At 38.5% G+C, this 23,264-nt stretch overlaps 2 protein-coding genes across 2 annotated transcripts; both read right to left on the bottom strand.

Moving 5' to 3' along the window:
• LOC116521737 (vomeronasal type-2 receptor 26-like) lies at positions 1-9,618 on the bottom strand. Its single transcript, XM_032236397.1, has 6 exons — positions 9,449-9,618; positions 8,484-8,769; positions 6,463-7,314; positions 4,837-5,064; positions 992-1,118; positions 1-902 (listed from the first exon to the last, which is right to left on the bottom strand). The coding sequence occupies exons 1-6, from the start codon at positions 9,616-9,618 to the stop codon at positions 1-3; spliced, it is 2,565 nt and encodes an 854-aa protein (XP_032092288.1).
• Positions 9,619-13,977: 4,359 nt separating this feature from the next.
• LOC116520679 (vomeronasal type-2 receptor 26-like) lies at positions 13,978-20,957 on the bottom strand. Its single transcript, XM_032234974.1, has 4 exons — positions 20,163-20,957; positions 18,275-18,502; positions 15,357-15,483; positions 13,978-14,879 (listed from the first exon to the last, which is right to left on the bottom strand). Exons 1-4 carry the CDS (start codon positions 20,955-20,957, stop codon positions 13,978-13,980), a joined length of 2,052 nt encoding a protein of 683 aa, XP_032090865.1.
• Between the last annotated feature and the right edge of the window lie 2,307 nt (positions 20,958-23,264).

Below are 23,264 nucleotides of genomic sequence, written 5' to 3'. Positions count from 1 at the left end.
TTAAAACTTTCTTTTCATGAGCTGATGTTTATTGTTCAGTTCAGGTCTCATCATAATTATAAAACACTTGGGGAAAAAGATACACACCAGTAAGCCAGCACTGGAGGAGATCATGGAGAAGATCTCCACAGCCAGCATATATTTTCCCCTTGTGCTTAGATAGGTTGGAATAAAGCACAGCCAAACACTGCAGAAGACCAACATGCTGAAGGTGATGAATTTGGCTTCATTGAAGCTGTCAGGTAACTTCCTGGCTAGAAAAGCAGCAGAGAAGCTAAGGAGAGCAAGAAAACCCATAAAGCCCAAAACACAGTAGAACATGGTGACCGATCCTTCACTGCATTCTATGATCACTTCTTCAGACATTGACTGTGTATCAAAATCTGGGTATGGTGGGGATGTTATCAGCCACACAGCACAAAAACCTATCTGAACAAGAGAGCAAGATAGAAGAATGAAACTAACCATTCTACTCCCCACCCATTTCCTCAATCTGGAACCAGGTTTGGTGGCCATGAATGCTAGAACCACTACAAACGTTTTGGCCAATACACAAGAAACTGCTACAGAAAAGATGAGGCCAAAAGCCGGTTGTCGAAGGAGACACATAGCCTTATTGGGTCTTCCAATAAATAGAAAGACACAAAGGAAAGAGAGGAGTAGGGAAACCAGGAGTATATAGGTGAGATTTCGGTTGTTGGCTTTGACAATGGGAGTGTCATTATGTTTCATGAAGATTGTGATTACCAAAGATGCAATTAAAAAAAAGCAAAGAGAAAGAATAGTCAGACTGGTCCCCAAGGCTTCTTCATAGGACAAAAATGTGATCTGCTTTGGAATACAGATATTTTTGTCAAGGTTTGGATAATGGTCTTCTGGACACTGAAAGCAGTCATCCATGTCTGAAAAAGAGCATAATAGTTGGATATAATGGATTATGGACCATACTGCACTCTCATGTCTTAGTCCCATTATTTTGGAAATTTCCTACCTTTCTCCTTTGATATTTCCCCCTCTGGACATGGAAGGCAATTATAGCAGCAAAATGATTCTCCTTCTCTCTTGGCCTTGCTGTATCCTGCCTCACAAGGATCATTGCACCTAGAAAAAGGTGATCCCTATCCATGAATGAAGAAGAATATTTTAAGATACAGAAGGGAAAGGAACTGCTTGAAGAGATATTATTACTGGTAATCAACAGATTAAAGGGGAAGTAATAAACTATCAACCTCCCCAGATATACCAGACAGGAAATGAGCTAATTTTACTTTACTGTAGGGCTATTAACAGAACGGGGACATGGTGGCTCAGTGGCTATGATGCTGAGCTTGTTGACCTCCATGTGCGTTCCCCCTCACATGCGTGCTAGTGGTCTCCGGATCTAGCGGGCAGTGCTCATCTCCATTTCTAAGTCGAAGAACCAGTGCTGTCTGAAGACATCTCTGTAGTCATGTGGCCAGCATAACTAAATGCTGAAGGCACAGAGAATGCTGTTACCTTCCCACCAAGGTGGTCCCTATTTTTTTACTTGCATTTTTATGTGCTTTCAAACTGCTAGGTTGGCAGAAGCTGTAATAGGTAAGAAGTAATAGGAGCTCACTTCGTTATACGGCACTAGGGATTTGAACCGCTGAACTGCCAACCTTCTGATTGAAAATCTCAGTGTCTTAGCCACTGAGCCACTGTGTCCCTTTTCAGGGTACTAAAGACCCTGTTAATTTACTCAGATCCACCAGTTAAAATTGTTCCCTGATAATTGGAGAACAAGCATCTCCTCTAGACCTACAACAAGTTTGGCATCCCACTGAGAATGACTTTGTATGACAGATGCTGGGCAAATTCCTCCACGTTCATGAGTTTCCCTGAGCCCTCTTTGCCCAAGAGAGCTTACCCAAAACAGTGCTGTGAGGTAGAAAAGTATAATGCTATGCTACCCTCATTACTACAAGGTAGGCCTTAATAGCAGTTCTGACCCATATTTGGTTGAGTTTAATATTTGCTGAGTGCCAGTGACACTCTAGAGTTCTCTTTTCTTATTTCTTCTCTCTGAACCCATATGTGAACCATGTGGAGCAACAGCATCCCCAAGAAAGGAGGGGTTTGATGCGTACTATCTGTTCTAATGCCTCATCCATCCCCCTTATTCCAAGTGGGAAGCAAAGCTTTGGATGGACTGGGTAGAAGACCAATAGGAACAATCCCCAGTTCTTTCTGAAATCCATTCAGGTCCATCAGTCAATGAGAGTGGAACAATCTAATGGATCCAGCATCCCCACAGTAAATAGTGACATTAGAGAATCACATGGAAACCAGGACATGATCTGACCATCACAAGGGGACTCTAAAAATTCCCTCAATTTCAGATCATATAGTCACTGCTCTGAAAGGAACATCAGAACTGGTATGTGACAAATATCATGATCTGGAATAGGTCTATGGCCATCATGATGGCCATGACTTCCCAAATTACCACAGAGCCTGGGAAGACAGATTGAAGAACCTAGAATCAAAAGTCTGGGAAACTGCATGACTAAATGCTGAAGGTGCACGGAACGCTGTTACCTTCCCACCAAAGTGATCCCTGTTTTTCTACTTGCATTTTTACATGCTTTTGAACTGCTAGATTGGCAGAATCTGGGACAAGTAATGGGACAGTGGTGGGTTGCAGGCAGTACTCCCCGGTACGGGCGTACCGGAGCAAGCCCAGAGCACCGAATACCATTCCGGTACGGTGATCCAGAGAGCCCATTTGCCCTCTTGAGCTCCTTACCGGTCTTTTAAGTCTTCTGCGCTTCAGTGCATGGTGCATACAGTGCCTGTGTGATGCTCCACTGAGCAGCTGGAGCATCACAGAGGCTCCCAGGGGCACTAAGACACATGTGCGTGCTGCATGCATGTGCACATGTGTTGCACGTGTCTATGTGGATGCCGCTGGGCCCGTTCCAACTGTACCGGTTGGAATGGGATCCGGAACCCATCACTCTAATGGGAGCTCACTCCGTGAGGTGGTGCTAAGGATTCGAACCACCAAACTGCCAACCTTTCTGATCGAAAAGCTTAGCATCTTAGCCGCTGAGCTACCGTGTCATAAGATTGTCAAGGCCAATTGGCAATCATCCTTCCTCTGAAGTCTCAGCTGATGAAACCAAGGTGGACATATCTCTAAAAGGCCCATCCATCCACCCTTTCTGGACTCAGCCAAATCTCAGTAATGCATACCGGGTTGGCCCTCTCATCCATGATTACATTGCAAATGAGGGACACTTTATTTATTTTTACATTTCCCCGCTTTCTATCTCAATTAATGGTTGCTATTTTTATCTCTTTATTTAAAAATTCAATAAAAATATATTTTTAAAATGCAAATAAAAGTGTGTTTATTACTTACTAACCATATTTAGAACCAACAGCTGAAATGCAGGAGCACTTAAAGTCTGCTAGCTTAGTAAAGGGGCTGAGACCAAGGAGCTAGAGCATGAAATTGATGTAAGACATCAATCCCAAGTTTTGCCAGAACTACCCATTCTATATCTCCCAGCACGTTTTTCCATGTTTGTCACCACCATTATACTTTGGCTTGCCCACCCCCCTCCCAATATAGCACCATCCCCTAATCCTGTCTCTCCCTCCCCCAAGAATGGAAACCTCTTACTGTCTCCTCCAATCATCCCTGGGATAAGAAGCTACCTTTGCTAGACCAATTCTTGAATACAGCTTATCTATCTGGAATCCACACTCTTTATTGGGCATTAGTACAATTGAGCGAATCCAGAGATATTTCAAGAGAAGAGTACTACACTCCTCTGCTTGCAGCAGAATACCCTACACCACCAGGCTTGAAATTTTGGGTTTGGACAACCTACAACTATGCCACCTATGGTTGGACTTAAGCATAGTACACAAAATTATCCGGTACAATGTCCTACTGATCAATGACTACTTTAGCTTCAATGACAATAATACACGAGCATGCAATAGATACAAACTCAAGCTAAACCACTCCAAACTCGATTGCAGAAAATACGACTTTAGCAACAGAGTGGTCAATGCCTGGAATGCACTACCTGACTCTGTTGTTACAACCTAAAACCCCCAAAACTTTAACCTTATACTGTCTGCTGTTGACCTTACCCCATTCCTAAGAGGTCAGTATGAGCATGCATAAATGCACCAGCGTGGGTAACATCCCTGTCCTAATATCCTGATTTATTTTTACCCATTTCCTTTGTTCTTATTCATGTTTACTCTTATTTCTGTTATTTTGTACATGAGTGACAAAATAAATAAATAAATAAATAAATAAATAATAAAATAATAAAATAAAATAATAATAAAATAAATAAAATAAAATAAAATAAAATAATAAAATAAAATAAAATAAATACTTAAGGACTTTAGTTTACAGGCCAACCTGAAAGCCAGGACTACTTAAGGTCTGCTGACTGGGTACAGAAGCTGAGACAAAGAATGCAAAACTGGTAAAAAAAAAAAAAACCAGTCTTGCACACTCTGAGAGTGTGACAAACCCCTCTATCCCTCACCTATGCACTCCAATCATGAGAGAAGAAGCTGGGCACTCAAAACACTTTAGCTTCACTAGTTCTTAGTGCTATGGATAAGACTGGAGCTTTAACATCAAAACTATGGTTCCTATTGTCCATTACTGCTTTTGATTATACAGTGAGACAAAGCAAAGGGTGCAGTATTTTGATCACACACACACACACACACACACACCAGCACAGGAACAATATTATGGGACTTCCTTCAATAAAGATAATATTTTATCTACATACTGTAGATGTAGGCAGACAAATCTAGATTCATATATCTAACCTGATTAAAGCCTACTGGCCATGTGATAAAATCCACAGAGATGTTGAAGAACTTATCTGGAGGCACTGTAGGATCTATTGCTCCAACTTTGACCCTAAGAAAGGACTGGTTGGGGAATGTGATCCAGTTGATAATATCAAAACCACCAATGATTTTTCCATTTTTATCAAAGGAAATCTTTTCACCAACACTGCTGTTGAATCTGGCATTTCTCAGAAAATAATGAAGCTAAAGAAGGATGGATGGATGGATGGATGGATGGATGGAGGAAGGAAGGAAGAAGAAAAGTTCTTGTTTTATTCTAGTTTTTAGACCAGAATCAGACAATTATCATAACAATTACTCCAAAATATACAAATAAAATACCATATTTCTAATATTGTAATATAATATTTCATAGGTTATTAATATACAAATACAGAATATAAAATATAAAACCACTTAAAAAATCTACATAGCAATAGCATTTAGACATATACTGGTTCGTAGTGCTTCAAAGCCCTCTATAAGCTGTTTAAAGACTCAGCATTTTGCCCCCCAAAATCTGGATCCTCATTTTATTGATCTCAGAAGGATGGAAGACTGAGCCAGAATGAGAATCAAACTATGGCAGTCAGCAGAATTAGCCTGCAATACTGCATTCTAACCACTGTGCCACCATGGCTCTTGAAACTAGTATTATATAAGTGTTTAACTTGGATGACCATGTAAAATGTAAAAGTAATAATAGCATTTCAAAAGGGCAAAAATAAGGCCATTACAGGGGACCAACCTTTTTAGGGGAGATATTCTATCTGTAATATCCATAAAACATGAATGGGTCCATTCATAACAATCATTGCTAACAAGTCACTATTCAAGTTTCAGGGTTAAAAATGGTCAACTATAAAGTGAATGATTTCTTCTTTGAAATAAACAGGCTTGGAAAAAGGAAATTATAATAACCTGTTTCTTTCTTAAGTAAGAATCTCACTATTATAATAATAGCATGTAGACTTATATACTGCTTTACAGTGCTTTACAGCCCTCTGTAAGCGGTTTACAGAGTAAGCCTATTGCCCCCAACAATCTGGGTCCTCATTTTATCCACCTCAGAAAGCTGGAAGGCTGAGTCAACCTTGAGCCTGGTAAGATTTGAACTGCCAAATTGCAGGCAGCCGACAGCAGAAGTAGCCTGCAACCACTGCGCCATTGAGGCTCTTACTTTTTCTTCCATTCAAGCTTTGTTTGAGAATGACTTAATCTAAAAGTTGTAAAATAGGCATGAAGGTATTTTGAACTATCAAAATTCATTGTTGTTGTTTTTTAAATTGACACTGAATGTTTTGGAAACTTATAGAATGTTAAATTTCTACATTTTGGATGAAACTCCGTGTAAATATTAAAAAAAATATCATCCAGAATAAAAGGCTGCTAAACTGTGTTTCAGCACATAATTCAAAAGCAATACACTTCTGTGATTTTAGTATGAGCCTATAAATATTTTAGCTGATCAAGACACTACTATATTTCACATTTAGACAAAATACCACTACCCTTACAAAATATAGTTTGTTAGATTTTATGGACATATGTTGCAACTACAGATATGGTGAGATTTTGGCATTTCTGTGCTTAAGATCTTACCTGCCACCACAACTTGTGCTTCTGAAACTGTTGCCATCCTTTTGCTATTATTCTTCCCCTGAATTTAGCTAAATACAATGATTGCAAAGCATGTGCCACAGTGTAGACTGCATTGTAAATATTGTAGCTTTGGCCTCTCATGTGTGTTTCGAACACAGATGTAGGAAGGGTCACAAGCTTCTCCTGTCCAGTACATTTTTTCTCAGATTTCTCCATTTTTGAGTTTGAGAAGACACAATCGAATGCCTGTTCCCAAAAATCTTTTTGAAAATGATCTTGATGGTTTTTAGTTGGATTTAGGTTTTGAATAAATTCCTGGAAGTCTTGGACTTCTTTTGTGTGAACTGCAAAGGATAAAGCCCCATGTAGGAAATGGATGTCCCAGGATTTATGAAATGAACTGGAAGTGCAATCAGTTTGAGCGGTTGTAACCCAGATTTTTGTCTTCTTTGGTATATCCACTACTTCCGATAATTGGAGGTATGTTCTCAGAAGTGATATAGATTCAATTTCACCATAGAAGACTATGACATTGGCTGTACTGTTCATAAGAACTTGGTATATATGGACTCCTTCATTTATTAGATCATTAAAATCAATATAAAAATCTACCCTAGGGAACTCTTGTATGAAATCAAAGCAGATGCCCTGGTGGGAAAATGTGGGGAGCACCTCCTGGACAAATTTATCTCCCTTGTCATCCTTCACAACAAGAACTCCAATCCAGATCCATCTAAAATACAGCAATAACTGGAGGAGGCCTTTACATTGGTGGGATTCATCTGGAAACATTTGTTGGAGGAAAACTGCTTGAGTCTCTTTATCCATAAGAGGAGCAGAGCCATAGGTCAACTACAGAAAGATAAATATTTGCAATTGCACAGTTGTATGGGAGCCCTTCAATTTTAAGGTGTTCTTGACCTTGTGTATTGAAACAATGTCTAAATAATTTTGTTCATTTCATGACTACCTTGGCTTCAATCTTAGTACTCAAGAAATGTTTTTTTTCCCTCCTCAAATAACTCTTATTGTTTGTTGCTTGCTTTTTGAAGAAATATAAAAATGGCCATTCTAGAAAAGGAAAGAGTAAGTTTGAATTTTAATTCAGTGGTAGGAATATTTACCTAAATAAAGGAGACTATTTGTGGCTTGTAACTGAAATGAAGTGTCTGCGAGCTTGGTTGTTTTCTTGCAGATGTTTCATTCATTTCATACAGATGATGTTACCTAGTTTGGGTAATGAACCATCTGCATGAAAACAACCAAGCTCTCAGAGCACCAACAACCTCTCATATTTACCTCTTTCCAATATTCCTATTGTCTGATCAGGTTTATCATTGTTTACGATCCTCTGCTAATCCAGTCAAATAAAAATGAATACTAAACATCATGAGACTCTCTTCTTTCTATCCTCCTTAATGGATAAACTATTTCCTAGACAGGGAAATATCTATGGAGACACAAGACACCCAAAATGCCATAGGTGTTTTTTTTTCTCTTCAGAAAGCCTAAACCCGGGATATACATTAATGCCGGGTCTTCTCTACAGTCCAAATAAATAATTCAAATCTTTAGGAATTCTGATCATTTCAAATCCCTATTTGCTCTTCAAAAAACATTTCTGTCTCCATCCTCTCCACCTCCTCTTTCAGTCAATGATTTTTTAGTCTTTTTTCTCTTTTTATTAACTTTTACCTTTATTTGGAGTTTGAAATTTAGTGGATTACTTCAACCACATTAGATCATTAAAACATCTTGTACTTTTGCTATTAACCCAAGGAAAACATTGACTTCTTGGAGGCCAAGTCTTCATCTGTGATCATAAATGCCCACTGAACAACAAGAAATAGATGATTGTGTACCAGCTGGATTCAATTAATCAATATTGTCTATCAGTCATTTTAAAGTTTCCTTTCTGAATAATGTATCAAAGAGTTTATATGCAGCCTGAGCTCTTTATCATAAAAGCAAAATACTCCAGGCTTGTTCAGAAAGTGGTATAGAACTTCAACACACCTTACCTGAGGAACTTTGTAGACGCACAGAATAGTCGCCATGTAGAGACAGATGTCTGATCCCCCCATAACTGCAGCCAAAGTGATTGGGACCCCACAGATGTAGTTGGGGAGGAATCTGCCCTGGTTGAAAAGAAGCACCATTGAGGCAAGATATGTCCAACTTGGACTGGAATTGCTATTATAAAGATGGAAGCCCAGAGTGATATTGGGTAGGATCTGTGTATTTTCATTGATCTCTTTAAGAGCAAATGTTAGGGCAAGTATATGCTGGTAATTCTGAAAGGATACTCTGCAACAAACATTATGTAATATATTAAGAAGGGTGTGATTTAAAATATGCAACATTTCAGTAGAATATTCAGTGGAACATATTTTAGGGCAATATATTTCCCCTTTTGCTAGGATCCTGGAAAATGCTTAGCAAAATTATAGTGCATATATACTACGCCGGAATTTGTGATTCCTAAAAAAACCCCAAAATTAATAATACTGGCTTGAGGCTGGAAAAATTATTTTGTAATACATGAGAAATGCCTAATAGCAAACCATAGATTCCTAAAAATTCATTATATTCAGAAGAATGTAACTCTATTTTGTTAGGAATAAAATCAACTGAGAAAGGGGTAATAACTGCTCTTGTATGCCATACATATTTTAGTGGTAGTTCCATCTTCATAATTTTATCTGTTTCCACAGCCTATACTTAGAAATAATTGAATGTGATTAAATAAGCTTTGGATTTTTTATTGATTGATTAACCAAACAATCACAGGGTGATTCTGGGCAGCTTCCAAATAAAAAGTTTTTAACCACTTCTCGTGGAAACTGAAATGTAGATTGGCCATAGATTGATACGTCTGTTATTAAGAGTCACATTTTCGATTGTAACTTTCAGGGAAATATTTTGAGCACCATTGTGGCTGAACAGCAAGTTACAGAGCTTGATTATAAATGAAATATTTGCTTACATAACTCCATCTTGAAGTGCCTGAGAAGGGTGTTGATGGAAATCAATGGCATCAGAAAATGTTGAGAAAACAGAAATAATTCCAGCAATGTTAACATCTCCAAGCTGGTGATAGGTGTGACGAATTGGAAGAGGCTCGTCCAAGTTACACTTGCACACCACTTGAGGCATTATTGTTAACAGTAACTTCATGAATACTAACATCTTCCATGAGTGTCTTCTTTCCATATACAAATGCCCCTGTTGGCAACAGCATCTTTGAAGTAGCTCAGACTGATCTGCCTTCATGAGATGTTTTTCAGATAAAAATGGAGAATGCAACATGCTACCAAATTAAATCATAGAGCTTTGTAGCATTCAGCCATGGTTTGAAATATCATGGGGAACATTAATAGCATTCTTCAGGGTCGGTTCTTACATTTTGCCTGAAATCCCGTGTGTTTGAAACAGGTATGCAGGTAATGCTTAATTATAGTTGAGATAATAACCTATTCAGAATTCTGAGCTCTTGAACTGTAAAAATGTATGTCACAACTGAAAAGAAAATATGCCCAGTTCCCTTGACACAATAAGCAGTGATATCTCACACATATGTGCTAGTTGTTCCCAACTCTAGGGGTCAGTGCTCATCTCAATTTCAAAGACGAAAAGCCAGCACTGTCTGGAGACGTCTCCATGGTCATGTGGCTAGCATGACTAAACACTGAAGGTGCACAGGACACTTTTATCTTCCCATCAAAGTGGTTCCTATTTTTCTACTTGATTTTTATGTGCTTTCAAACTGTTAGATTGGCAGAAGCTGGGACAAGTAATGGGAGCTCACTCCTTTATGCGGCACTAGGGATTTGAACCATTGAACTGCAGACCTTTCTGATCAACAAACTCAGTGTCTTAGCCACTGAGCCACTGCATTCCAATTATATTATATATATATATATATATATATATATATATATATATATATATATATATATATATATAGATAGATAGATAGATAGATAGATAGATAGATAGATAGATAGATAGATAGATAGATAGATAGATAGAGATAGATAGATAGATAGATAGATATAGATATAGATATAGATATAGATATAGATATAGATATAGATATAGATATAGATATAGATATAGATATAGATATAGATATAGATATAGATATAGATATAGATATAGATATAGATATAGATATAGATATAGATATATAGATAGATATATATAGATATAGATATAGAGATATAGAGATATAGATAGATAGATAGATAGATAGATAGATAGATAGATAGATAGATAGATAGATAGATAGATAGTGATAGTGATAGTGATAGTTATATTTGTGCTGATAAATAAATAAAGGAAGACTAGTATAGATCTATTTCAAGCTATTTAGCTCTCATCAGCTAGCCATACCCTTACTGGAAATCGAGCCTGTGCTGTATTGCCTCTTAGACAGATATGTTAACCACTGAGCTACAGAGCTCGACTCCTTATCAGCCAAGCCAGGGTGAAAGGTATATATTTAAAGTCACAACCCCTGGTATGCCCAAATATGGGAGGAAGATCACTACTTCCATTCTCTGTCCTTCGGCTCGTCACAAGAGACCATCCAGACAGAAACCCAATATTTTTTTTACTGTTGCCTTTTTGTTACATTTGTTATATAACAAATATATCAAATATATACACATTTGTTTTAAAAAAAACCATTAGTAATAATGGTCATAAAGTGTAATTAAAATTCCTTTACAGTCACACTTTGCTTCTTATGGACATGTCTGAATAATTTTCTTTGCAACGATTTTAAGTGGGCTGTCATTGGTATGTTGGACTGCTCAACCTAGGCTATACTTCTGGAATTTTGGGGTTGTCTTTTATCTAAATATTGACCAAATTCAAATGTCCTGAGCTTTGCAAGATGTAACCTTGGTTATTTTGGTAATTTTAAATGTAATTTTAAAATGTATTAAGACAAATGTAAAGGTAAAGTTACCTCCTAGTTGACATGAATTAAAATGTGATTTCTTCTCCCTACCTGAAACTGGAGAAGGAGAAATTGTTACACAAGTTTGCTTTCAGGTTCAGTTTATGGTTATTCACTTGCACACTCACAGACCTGGAAAATTGCCACCTCAAATCACTTTCAATTGAATACTAATGGTTCTTTAAAATACATGGAGACAAGGTGAACTTGAAATAACAGCAAATTTTTACTGATTACAAAGTATATCTATTTGCTCTTACACACTGTCAGGATTCCAACGGATGCCCTAATTAAATCATGAGCCTTGAGCCAAACTTCAGAAGAAATCTAGTTATTTATTAGGAGCAACATGTCGGCATGTATCTAAATGAAACCAGCTCCGCCCCCACATAATTTACAGCTCAATTATGACCCAGTTTTCCCCTTCCATCCAGAGTATGTCATATATCATATTATCCAATAGAGCACTTTTGTGGGCTGTAGAGATTACGCCCCTTCAACTGTTGCAGATATCCTGGGATACAGCCTTGAGAAAGGTGTGTGTGGAATGTGCTTCTGGTTGTGACTGCCATGCTGCTCCATCAGTTTTCCCCCCTCCTGCCTATGGCAACTCGATAACAGGCCAGGGATGCTTTGCAAGTTGACACAGACACTTTTTCTCATCTTCACTTATCCAACTAGGCTCCCAGATACTAGTCAAAGGAATTAAAGCCACAAAATTTGGAATCCAAAAATGGGCAGGCTTTGGGACCCCTTTTATCCCCCAAAGTCCTTGCTTTTTTGTTGGGGGAGTGGATTCTCATGGGCTAAGCCCCAACGTTTCCCCTTTTGTTTCCTTAACTTGGTTCCTTTCCATGAAAAGGAGGTATGAGAGGGTCAAGATTCCCACACAATCATCCCCGAATGTAAGCAATGTTAGCTGACTATGCCCACCACCCCATCCACCATCAATGATACTCTTAATTAAGGGCTATTTGGGGGGTAGCACTTACATTGTAAGCAGCATGAAAAATCAGACAAGGGCTTATTTTTGGGGTAGGTCATATTTTGGGGAAATGCAGTAGATAGATATGTAGGCAGGCAGGCAGGTAGGCAGACAGACAGACATGAGAGAGGGAGAGGATTATAATATATAGAAAAAATAAAGAAAGAGGAAGGGTGGATGAGGACAAAACTAACCAAACACTCCAACAGAGGTGGTATTCAGCAGGTTCTGACCAGTTCTGGAGAACCGGTAGCAGAAATTTTAAGTCATTCAGAGAACCAGTAAATACCACATCTGACTGGCCCTGCCCCCACCTATTCTTTGCCTCATGAGTCCCAGCTGATCGGGAGGGAATGAGGATTTTGCAGTAACCTTTCCCTGACATGCCCACCAAATCATACCCACCAAGCCATGCTCATCAAGCCATGCCCACAGAACTGGTAGTAAAAAAAAATTGAATCCCACACTGACTCCAATTGTAATCTAGTTTATCATTGCTGATTCATAAAAGAACTCTTTTTTAACTTACTAGGAAATGAACCATTTGAAGTGTCCATTTTAATCAGCATTAACCCAACTGTATATGTCAGGATAAAGCAGTGGCAAATATATGCATCAGAAATATCTTTAAATCACTAACAGACATGGAGGCCAAGAGTAAGCTAATGCAATATTTTATATAACTTCAATGATGGAATGCAATAAATTGTGGCATGTTGTTGCAAATGGATCTGTCTTTGGGAAAATAGCATCATCCAAAAGCTTCTAACATAAGTTCACCAGCCCATCTTTTAGTTCAGATTGCTATTAGAAGGCTTGAAGATTTGATTGATAAGACAGTTTGAATGTCTTACCTCCATTCAACACTTGATTCAGGAAAGGTCTTTTGTAATTTTGTTGGATTTTTAAGGCCATTGCTTAAGAATGGATGTTATTTATTTATTTATTTATTTATTTATTTATTTATTTATTTATTTATTTATTTATTTGTTAGCCTTTAGGACTTCAACACACTTTTGGCTGCATTCCCTCTTCCAATTTTTCTTCACAACAACCATGTAAGGTATATCGGTTTAAGAAGCGTGGCAGGTCTCTCAGCTTCTTGTCAATGGAAAGATTTGAACTTTAGTTTTCTCAGTTTTTTTCAGTTTTAGTCCAGCAACTTTACTACTAAGACAACTGATTTAATAAAGATGTGCCTTTCGATTGAGATAAACAATGTGGATTGAAGTGGTCATTTAAAACATCAAGAATTACCAATTAAAAATTTAAAATATTTTATTTTAAAATGCAATTGTAAAAATACCAAATCATAAAAGTCAACTGACTGACTGAATTAACAAACTCTGTATTCTATTTGTAGATAACAATTCTTGACACGTGCCAAATGGATGGATGGATGGATGGAAGGAAAATGTAGGAGTAAATGATAAAAGAGATGGATAAAACAAGTAAATTAGAACCATATCTGAGAAGGCTTCCCATTCTTTCAGCTTAAAAACAGAATTTTGTGAAAGAACTGATTATAAAGTACTTATGAGCTTGACATACAGGTAGTTGATTTTTAAAACTTTCTTTTCATGAGCTGATGTTTATTGTTAAGTTCAGGTCTCATCACAATGATAAAACACTTGGGAAAAAAGATACACACCAGTAAGCCAGCACTGGAAGAAATCATGGAGAAGATCTCCACAGCCAATGTATATTTTCCCTTTGTGCTTAGATAGGTTGGAATAAAGCACAGCCAAACGCTGCAGAAGACCAACATACTGAAGGTGATGAATTTGGCTTCATTGAAGCTGTCGGGTAACCTCCTAGCTAGAAAAGCAGCAGAAAAGCTGATCACTGCCAGGAAACCCATAAAACCCAAAACACTGTAGAACATAGTAACTGATCCTTCATTGCACTCCATGATTATCTCTTCAGACATTGAGTGCATATCAAAATCTGGATACGGTGGAAAAATTCCCAACCATGTGATGCAAATAGTGGTTTGAACAAGGCAACCAAAGAGAACAATGAAACTGTCCATTCCTTTCCCCACCCATTTCCTCATTCTAGATCCAGGTTTGGTGGCCATGAAAGCTAGGACCACAACAAAGGTTTTGGCCAAGACACAAGAAACTGCCATGGAGAAGATGATCCCAAAAACTGGTTGTCGAAGGAGACACACAATCTTATCAGGTTTCCCAATAAATAATAAAACACAAAGGAAAGAGAGGAGGAGAGAAACTAGAAGTGTGTAGGTGAGATTCTGGTTGTTGGCTTTGACGATGGGAGTGTATTTGTGTTTAATGAAGATCCCAAGCACCAGAGCTGTGATAGAAGAAAAACAAAGAGCACAAATAGCTAAACTGATCCCCAAGGGTTCTTCATAGGATAAGAAAGTTATGTGTTTTGGAATGCATGCATCTTTGTCATAGTTTGAATAATGACCTTCTGAACAATGAGAACAGTCTTCCATATCTGAAAAAAATAAAACAACAATCATGTGCATTGTTTTTCATTCATCAAGACTTAATGTTGCATAACTCAGAGAGAAGCTAGTTATCAACAATGAGATTACCTGCATAACCATTTAAATATGAAATCATATTCACTGAGGATTATTGAAGCTTAGAGAAAATGTGAGGGCCAGAAACCTTGGCCCATACCCAACCTTGGCCATGCCTTTCATTCTACCTTGGATATCACATACTATGTATTATGTGTATATCATTCTTGGTTACAAAAATGTATGTAATGTATTTTCACAACCCTGTTCACTGTGAATAGCTTTAAGCGCAAGGGAATTTCCACACTGGGGAAGGTATGTTTTAATCTTTGTACACTACCCAGAGTCACTTGTATGGAATCACATAAATAATCTAAATAAATAAATAAGCCAAATAAATAACCCTGTTAATAAGGTAGCTTATTCTATTACTTCTAAAAAATGTTTACCTTCTTTGTTTGAAATTTTCCCTTCTGGACAGGGATGGCAATCATAGCAACAAAATGGTTTTGATTCCTTCTTGGTCTTGCTATGTCCTGTTTGGCAAGGATCATTACACAAAGAAAGAGGGTGTGCCTATCCAAAAATTGAGAACATTGTTAAGATTTTTTTAAAGCTTTTGACTAATTTCTAATTTGCTGGAGAATTTAAAGTTTAGGCATGGAGTGATAACTACTATTGAACTATTATATGAGCCACAGTGGTGCAGTGGTTAGAGTGCAGTACTGCAGGCTACTTCTGCTGATCACTGGCTGCCAGTAGTTTTGCAGATCGAATCTCACCAGGCTCAAGGTTGACTCAGCCTTCCATCCTTCTAAGGTGGATCAAATGAGGACCCAGATTGTTGGGGGCAATAGGCTGACTCTGTAAACCGCTTAGAGAGGGTTGTAAAGAACTGTGAAGTTCTTATATAAGTTTAAGTGCTATTGCTATTATAACAACTTTATTGGAAAAGAATACTTGATCTGCAATGATGTAATGAAATATCAACCCTTCTTCGAATGTGTACCCCAATGTTTCTTTAACTGGAATAAAGCACAAGTAAAGTGAGATTTGGACATTAAGTGTGAAACCTACTGGGTCAGGCTGGACAGCCTCTTAGAGCCCCTTTACTTCTATATTAAAAGCCACATAGACAGAGTTGGAACTTGCAATAGAAACAGGAAGCCTGTGCCTAACCACAAGATGTCTCTCTGACAAAAGCCTATGTCGAAAGCCTATGTTAAAAGTCCTAGGTTCAATTAAAGTTCGTTAATGACACATACTCCATAAACAAAAGAGAAGTCAGACCCCATCTCCTTATAAGGCTTTCACCTCAAGGTAACCACTAAGAAATGTGTTAAGTATTTCCATGTTGCAATGCTTTTGAGAATGTATAAGAATGTGTGCTTTGATAATGAAGGATGTTCAGAGCTTGCAGTGCTAAGCCATGGGCTAGCTTTTTGAACCTGGCTGCCAAATAAACTTTTCCTGTATCCTGAGAAGTCTAAAGCCTGTCATTTTCTGCAACAGGTTCCTGAAGTGAAAGTGTTCTTCATCCTTCAATTTCAGTTGAATGCAGATGATTTTTGAAGCTAAGATCTTAAAAGTGAGGGGATACCGGGTGTTTTTTTTTTTTTCACATCTGAAAATAAGTTTCATGTGATATTTCATTGAAAGAAAGAACCTCTTCAGCTCTTCATACCTATTTTGCTTCCAGTTTATTCATAAAAACAAAAATCCTACATCTACTGGGCTTTTTGCCTTTTAATCACATTTAGGATGGCAGCCTGAGAATGAATTCAGAGAAAACAAACTACCGTAAAATCCTATTTGTGAATTGGCAACATGAAGAACAATTAGGTACACATTGAGAGGAAACAAGACACACACCCCCCAGCATTGTTTCCAAGCTTGTTTTAAACTACTCTTTTTTTTTTTCAAATGTAGCTTCCTCTAGGTCAGTGTCTTCTTTCTTTAACTTGGCAACTTTAAGATATTTAGATTTCAACTCCCAGAATTCCCCAGCCAGCATGGGGAGTTGAAGTCCACACATCTTAAATTTGCCATGTTAAAAAAAACCTCATTGTCTAGATCAGGGGTGTCAAACTCAAGACCCACAGGCTAGATCCCACACATGGAGTGCTTAAATCTGGCTGGGGGGGGGGGTTCCCTGGAAACAGGGAAGGACCGATTCACAGTGCCTCTCTTAGCAAAAATGGAGCTCGGGAGGGTTGTGCATGGCCCTACCAGGCCCCATTTTTGGCCGTGATGGTCTCCTGCAGCCTTCTACAGTGAAAACAGAGCTTGGGGGACCACACACGGCCCCACACACCTCCCTGAATTCCATTTTCTCTGGCAGAGGGCTGCAGGAGGCTGTCGTGGCCAGCCACGCCCCCCCCCCAAGGTCAAACACAACCCTGATGCGGCCCTCAATGAAATAGAGTTTGAGCCCCCTGGTCTGGATGGATTGGAGAATATTATGTATAGCAATAGCTCTTAGACTTATATACCACTCCATAGACCTCAGTAACACTCTCTGAGTGGTTTACAATGTCAGCATATTACCCCTAACAATTTGAGTCCTCATTTTATCAACCTTGGAAGGATGGAAGGCTGAGTTAAACTTAAGCTGGTCAGGATTGAACTCCTGGATGTAGGCAGAGCCCACAATTCTGCATTCTAACCAGTGCACCACCACATCTCCCTGTATCATCGCTGTCCGGGAAGATAGACACTGAGTTGGAAAGGGATGTTGGGACCTATGTACTGATATATTTATGGGATATCAGTCTGAATATGTAGGGATATCAGTGGTGGGATTCAAATTTTTTTACTACTGGTTCTGTGGGCATGGTTTGGTGGGCGTGGCAGGGGAAGAATAGTGTAAAATCTCCATTCCCTCCCCACTCCAGGGGAAGGTTATTGCAAAATTCCCATTTGCTCCTAATCAATTGGGACTCGGGAGGGCAGAGTATAGAAGGGGGAATGGCCAGTCAGAGGAGGTATTTACCAGTTCTCAGAACTACTCAAAATTTCCGCTACCAGTTCTCCAGAACTGGTAAGAACCTGCTGAATACCACCTCTGAGGGGTATGTAGAATTTGAAAAAAAAACTGTTACATATAAGCTAGCAGTCTAATTTTCCTGACCAAAGTTTCAGAGTCTATAACTAAGAAAACATTCCAAGCAAAAAACAACAACAAAAAACTAACTACACACATGGGATGTGTAGGAATCTTTTTCTGTTCCTAGGAAGTTAGCCTTCAAAAAGGAGTAGCTTTAATATATTGTTTTTTTCCCCAGAGAAGGAGCTAAAAAATACATTTGAATCCAGAATGTTTTTAATGTTGCTTAAATGAAAGAAAATTCAACTAGTCAGACCTCACCTGGTTAAAACTTTTTGGCCACATGATGGAATCTTCAGAAATGTTGAAGAATTTGTCCGGGGGAGCCATTGGATCTATCCTTCCAACCTGGATCCTAAAAAATGATCGGTTTGGAAATGTGATCCATTTATTAATATCAAATCCACCAATGAGTTCCCGATTTCTGTCAAATGAAATCTTTTCTCCAACACCGTTGTTGAATGAAACTGTTCTTAGGAAAGGATGAAGCTAAATTGAAAAGAAGAAGGGAGGGAAGATAAAATATTTCAGAACCATTAAACGTTCTATTTCTGGCCAAAGTCCATTTTGTTCGGTTTTAGCCTGAAGGAACTTAAACAGAGGAACACTTGAAAAAGGACACATATATTGAATTGCATTGTTTTGTAATGGAAGGCTTTGAAAGACGTTAGTAGTATATAGGAGGTAGTGACAGATTTTGCTTTCCTGGAGTCCAAGATCACTGCAGACGGGGACTGCAGCCAAGAAATTAAAAGATGCTTGCTCCTAGGGAGGAAAGCTATGGCAAATCTAGACAGCATACTAAAAAGCAGAGACATCACCCTGCCAACAAATGTGTGTATAGTCAAGGCTATGGTTTTCCCAGTTACAATGCCTGGCTGTGAAAGTTGGACCATAAGAAAGGTTGAGCGCCAAAGAATTGAGACATTTGAACTATGGTGCTGGAGAAGACTTCTGCAAGTCCCTCGGACTGCAAGGTTATCAAACTAGTCAGTCCTAGAGGAGATGAACTCTGACCACTTTTTAGAAGGCCAGATCCTGAAGATGAAACTCAAATACTTTGATTATCTCCTGAGAAGGAAAGACTCACTGGAGAAGAGCCTAATGCTGGAAACGACTGAGGGCGAAAGAAGAAAGGGATGACAGAGAATGAGGTGGCTGGATGGAGTAACTGAAGCAGTCAGCATGAGCTTAAATGGACTCCAGAGGAAGGTAGAGGACAGGAAGGCCTGGAGGAATGTTGTCCATGGGGTTGTGATGAGTCAGACATGACTTTGCAACTAACAACAACAACTAGTAGTAATATACATTGTTAAAAATGTTTTTCCTCCCTTAATGAGTTTCAGCCTAGTATTTCAGCATATGTTTTCAGCATTTTCTGAAAAAATGCTTTCTTGTTTTCTGAGAAATGGTGAGGAATATAGGAAGTATGGAATACGGAGAATATGGAATAGGGAGAGCCAGCTTGGTCTAGTATTTAAGGCACTGAGCTAGAAAACAACAGACTGAATTCAAGTCCCAGCTTAGCCATAAAAACCAACTGGGAGCCCTTGAGCCAATTCATTCTCTCTCAGTCCAACTCACCTCACAGGGTTATTAATCGGGGGTGGGGGGAGGAGAAAGGTGTGTTGGATATGTTCACTGCCTTGAGTTATTTTTAAAAATGATAAGAGCAAAAAATAAACAAACAAAATAGGTTATAAGGATATGAAAGCCTGTAAGACACCATCTCCAACAGGACCAACCCAACAGTTCTACAACTGGAAATGATTCAAAGCAGAATCAATTTCCAAGGTTTTTATGTAACAATGTGCTTCTATTATTATGGGTTCATTGTCTCCTTCAGTGTCTGAGCCATAACAGCAAGATATTCCTTGTTTGGAGGGCACTGAATATGTTATAAATGCAAAGGATGCCTTCCATTGTTTGTCTTGAACTTAGACCAAACCAGTGGTCTAATCAATATAAGGATATTGTGGTGTTAATACACAATTGCTTCCTATGTCCTCTATCGTCCTAAGACAGTGTAAAAATGGGCTTGGTGGTAGACATGGACTTTTTGTGTTCCAATTTCCTTTAGAGTGAGCCTTCTAATTGGCCCATAGGCTGAACTTGCAGATCCCCAGCTTATCTCTGCTCTAAACATTACCTGCCACAATTGTTGGTTTGGAAGCTTTGGTCCTCTTCTGCCCACAAGGTGGTTGTGCTTGAGTTTTGATGAATGCATTGCCTCCAAAGCATAAGCTACAGCATAGACAGCATTGTATATATTATAACTGTGGCCAGTTGTGCTAAATTCAAACACGGATGTTGGAAGAGTTCCCATTTTCTCCTCCCTTGTACAGATTGTGCCATATTTTTTATCTAGGTCAGAACTATGAAACAAGCACCTGAATGCATGCTCCCAGAAATTCCTTAGGAACCCATCGTGTTCTGCTGTTGTGGGATTTCTGGTTAGAAGAAATTCCCGGAAGCCTGGCAGCTCTTTTGAGTGAACTGCAAAAGATAAAGCATTCTGGAGGAAACTTACATCCCAATCTCTTTGAAGAGATATGGATGTGAAATCCATTTCAGCATTCATGATCCAGACCTTTTTATTGACTGATGTATCCTCCAGTTCTGCATACTGCACTGACATTTTCAAAAAGGTCATGGATTGCATTGTGCCGTATAAGACAATCACCTTGGCTGTGCTTTTCGCAATGGCAGAGTAGGTTCTGTATGTTTCATCCATCACATTTGTAAAGTCACTGTAAAAAGCAACATTTGGGAACTCTCCTATGAAATCGAAGCAGATGCCTTGCTGGGAAAACATGGGGAGCACCTCCTGTACAAATTTCTCCCCTTGGTCATCATTCACAGCAAGAACTCCGACCCAGATCCATCTAAAGTATAGCAATAGCTGGAGGAGACCCTCATGTTGATGCGATTCATTTGGAAACATTTGTTGGAAGAAAACTGCTTGAGTCTCTTTATCCATGATTGGAGCAGAGCCATAGGTCAGCTAAGAAAAAATGATAGGGAAGAATGAAGAATGTGTAAGACTGATTTTCTTCTTGAATAATAGTAATTGCTCCCTTCCTCCCACCTTTCAAATAGTGTCCATACTGGTGACTGCCTGGAAAATTCCTTCAGTTTTTTTTTTAGCAAGATATCCCAAGTGGTTTCCTATTTTCTACTTCCTAGAGCAGGGCAAGAGTGACTGATCCAAGATCACTCAATTGGCTTCATGCTTAAGATGGGACTAAAACTTGCATTTCCCAGTTTCAAGCCCCGTGCCTTAATCACTACATCAAACTGGCTTTTTAAATGGTGTTATCCTTTCTAAATTATCATTCTGTTTTCCAAACAGCAGTTGGGATATATCATGGATATACTCATGTGTGTCTATGATGTCTATGATGATTTTGAACAAACTGGGCTATTTCCATTTTTTCCCATGTGGACATGAGAGCATAATGAATGCATTGCTGTAGGAAACATCCACCCTTAGGAGGAAATCAACTTAAGCATAAACCCTCCTGCTCTAGGCTGAATCTGAAAGAACACACACAAAAGCATGAAACCCCTGCAATTTCTTTTGAAAAATAAAAATAGCAAATTTTAATGGATGTTTCAATGCACAGTCTTGATATTGCACGTACATGAAAGTATATCCCTATATAGAATCCCTAAATAGAATAACAGAGTTGGAAGGGGCGTTGGGGGTCTTCTAGTAAAAAACCCTGCCTAGGCAGGAAACCCTACACCACTTCAGACAAATAGTTGTCCAACATTTTCTTAAAAACTTCCAGTGTTGAAATATTCACAACTTCTGGAGGCAAGTTGTTCCACTGATTAATTGTTGTAATTGTCAGGAAATTTCTCCTCAGTTCTAAGTTGCTTCTCTCCTTGATTAGTTTCCACCCATTGCTTCTTGTCCTACCCTCAGATGCTTTGGAGAATAGTTTGACTCCCTCTTTTTTATAGCAGCCACTGAGATATTGGAGCACTGCTATCATGTCTCCTCTAATCCTCCTTTTCATTAAACTAGAGAGTGTTTGCATTGTTTACATTGTTAAGAAGATCTTATTGAAACTTTTCTCCAAAGAACACAAGATGCTTAAGAATGTGGTGGGAGTTCAAAGGCTTAAGATTCTATACAATAGAACCTAGATCCAGGTTGCATGGTTCCAAAATTTTGAACCCCCAAAACGTTTGGTGATGGTATGCAAAATGCTAACACTTAATAGATAGGAATGTTGATGCATAGCAACCTGCTGTGTGGCTTCACAAAATTTCTTCTCCTTGCCAAGTGCGCACACTGATTATGAAATCAATAAAAAATCAAAACCTGAATTGAAGTATTTTCCTTAAAAAAATGGTGGTCTCTTAGCTTTAAAGAACATGTCTACATTTCTGAAGACTCTTTCATTACTTCAAGCAGATGCTTGAATCAATGAGTGAGTCTTCACAGATTGAGTTGAGACTAAAATGATATCTTGCTTTGTGATCCAGAAACAGATTCTGGAATGAAGCTATTACATGGATGAAACTTAAAACAAAGACCAGGCAATGGTCATACCTATAAATGAAAGCAAGTTGCAGGTGTATTTCACACATTGGAAACTGTGTGTATAATTTAATTCAAGAATTTTCTTTCCCATCATAATGTAAGTTGCATATTTTAATGAAACTTCATCCAAACCACCACAAGAACAATAAACAGCTTGCTTGGTTCATACTGTGTCATCAACACACTTTACCTGGGAAACTTTATAGATGTCCAGTACGGTTGCCATGTGGAAGCAGATATCAGGTGCCCCAATGACTGCAGCTGGATTGTTTTGAATGCCACACTTAAAATTAGGGCTGAATCTATTTTGAGCAAAGAGAAGCTCCATTGAGGCAAGATAGGTCCAGCTTGGACTGAAGTAGCTGTTATAGATGCTGAATCCCATGGTGACATTGGGCAAGATCTGGTGATTTTCATTGATTTCTTTTATAGCAAAAACTAAAGCCAGAATGTGTTGGTAACTCTGAAATAGTACCCTGCAATGAAAACTGCATGCTGTTTTAAAAGTAAATGGTTCCAAAAGTATTGAGCATATTTATGCTGAAATCACTTTAATGCTCAGCATTTCATCAATTGTATTAAAAAAATCATGGTTTGATTAAATACCCCCCCCCGTCTTGTTTGGATATTTCAGAACAATTAAGCATTGGTTTTAAGTACATATAAGTTGCATCATTAATTTTGTGTGTTTGCAGA

Source organism: Thamnophis elegans, chromosome Z, assembly GCF_009769535.1.
Source record: "Thamnophis elegans isolate rThaEle1 chromosome Z, rThaEle1.pri, whole genome shotgun sequence".
Classification (NCBI taxonomy): domain Eukaryota; kingdom Metazoa; phylum Chordata; class Lepidosauria; order Squamata; family Colubridae; genus Thamnophis; species Thamnophis elegans.
The sequence above is the reverse complement of the archived record's forward strand: the minus strand, read 5'-3'. Positions and strand labels throughout refer to the sequence as shown.

Excerpts from the sequence above, each read along its gene's own strand:
- LOC116521737 (XM_032236397.1), bottom strand. The coding sequence starts at position 9,618 with ATGCCTCAAGTGGTGTGCAAGTGTAACTTGGACGAGCCTCTTCCAATT. Across the intron at positions 8,770-9,448 it reads GCACTTCAAGATGGAGTTAT|AGTATCCTTTCAGAATTACC; the intron begins GTAAGCAAATAT and ends TGTTTGTTGCAG. Across the intron at positions 1,119-4,836 it reads GGCCAGTAGGCTTTAATCAG|GGATCACCTTTTTCTAGGTG; the intron begins GTTAGATATATG and ends ATTCATGGATAG.
- LOC116520679 (XM_032234974.1), bottom strand. The coding sequence starts at position 20,957 with ATGTTTCCAAATGAATCGCATCAACATGAGGGTCTCCTCCAGCTATTG. Across the intron at positions 18,503-20,162 it reads CAAACCAACAATTGTGGCAG|CTTCATCCTTTCCTAAGAAC; the intron begins GTAATGTTTAGA and ends TTTTCAATTTAG. Across the intron at positions 15,484-18,274 it reads GGCCAAAAAGTTTTAACCAG|GCACACCCTCTTTCTTTGTG; the intron begins GTGAGGTCTGAC and ends ATTTTTGGATAG.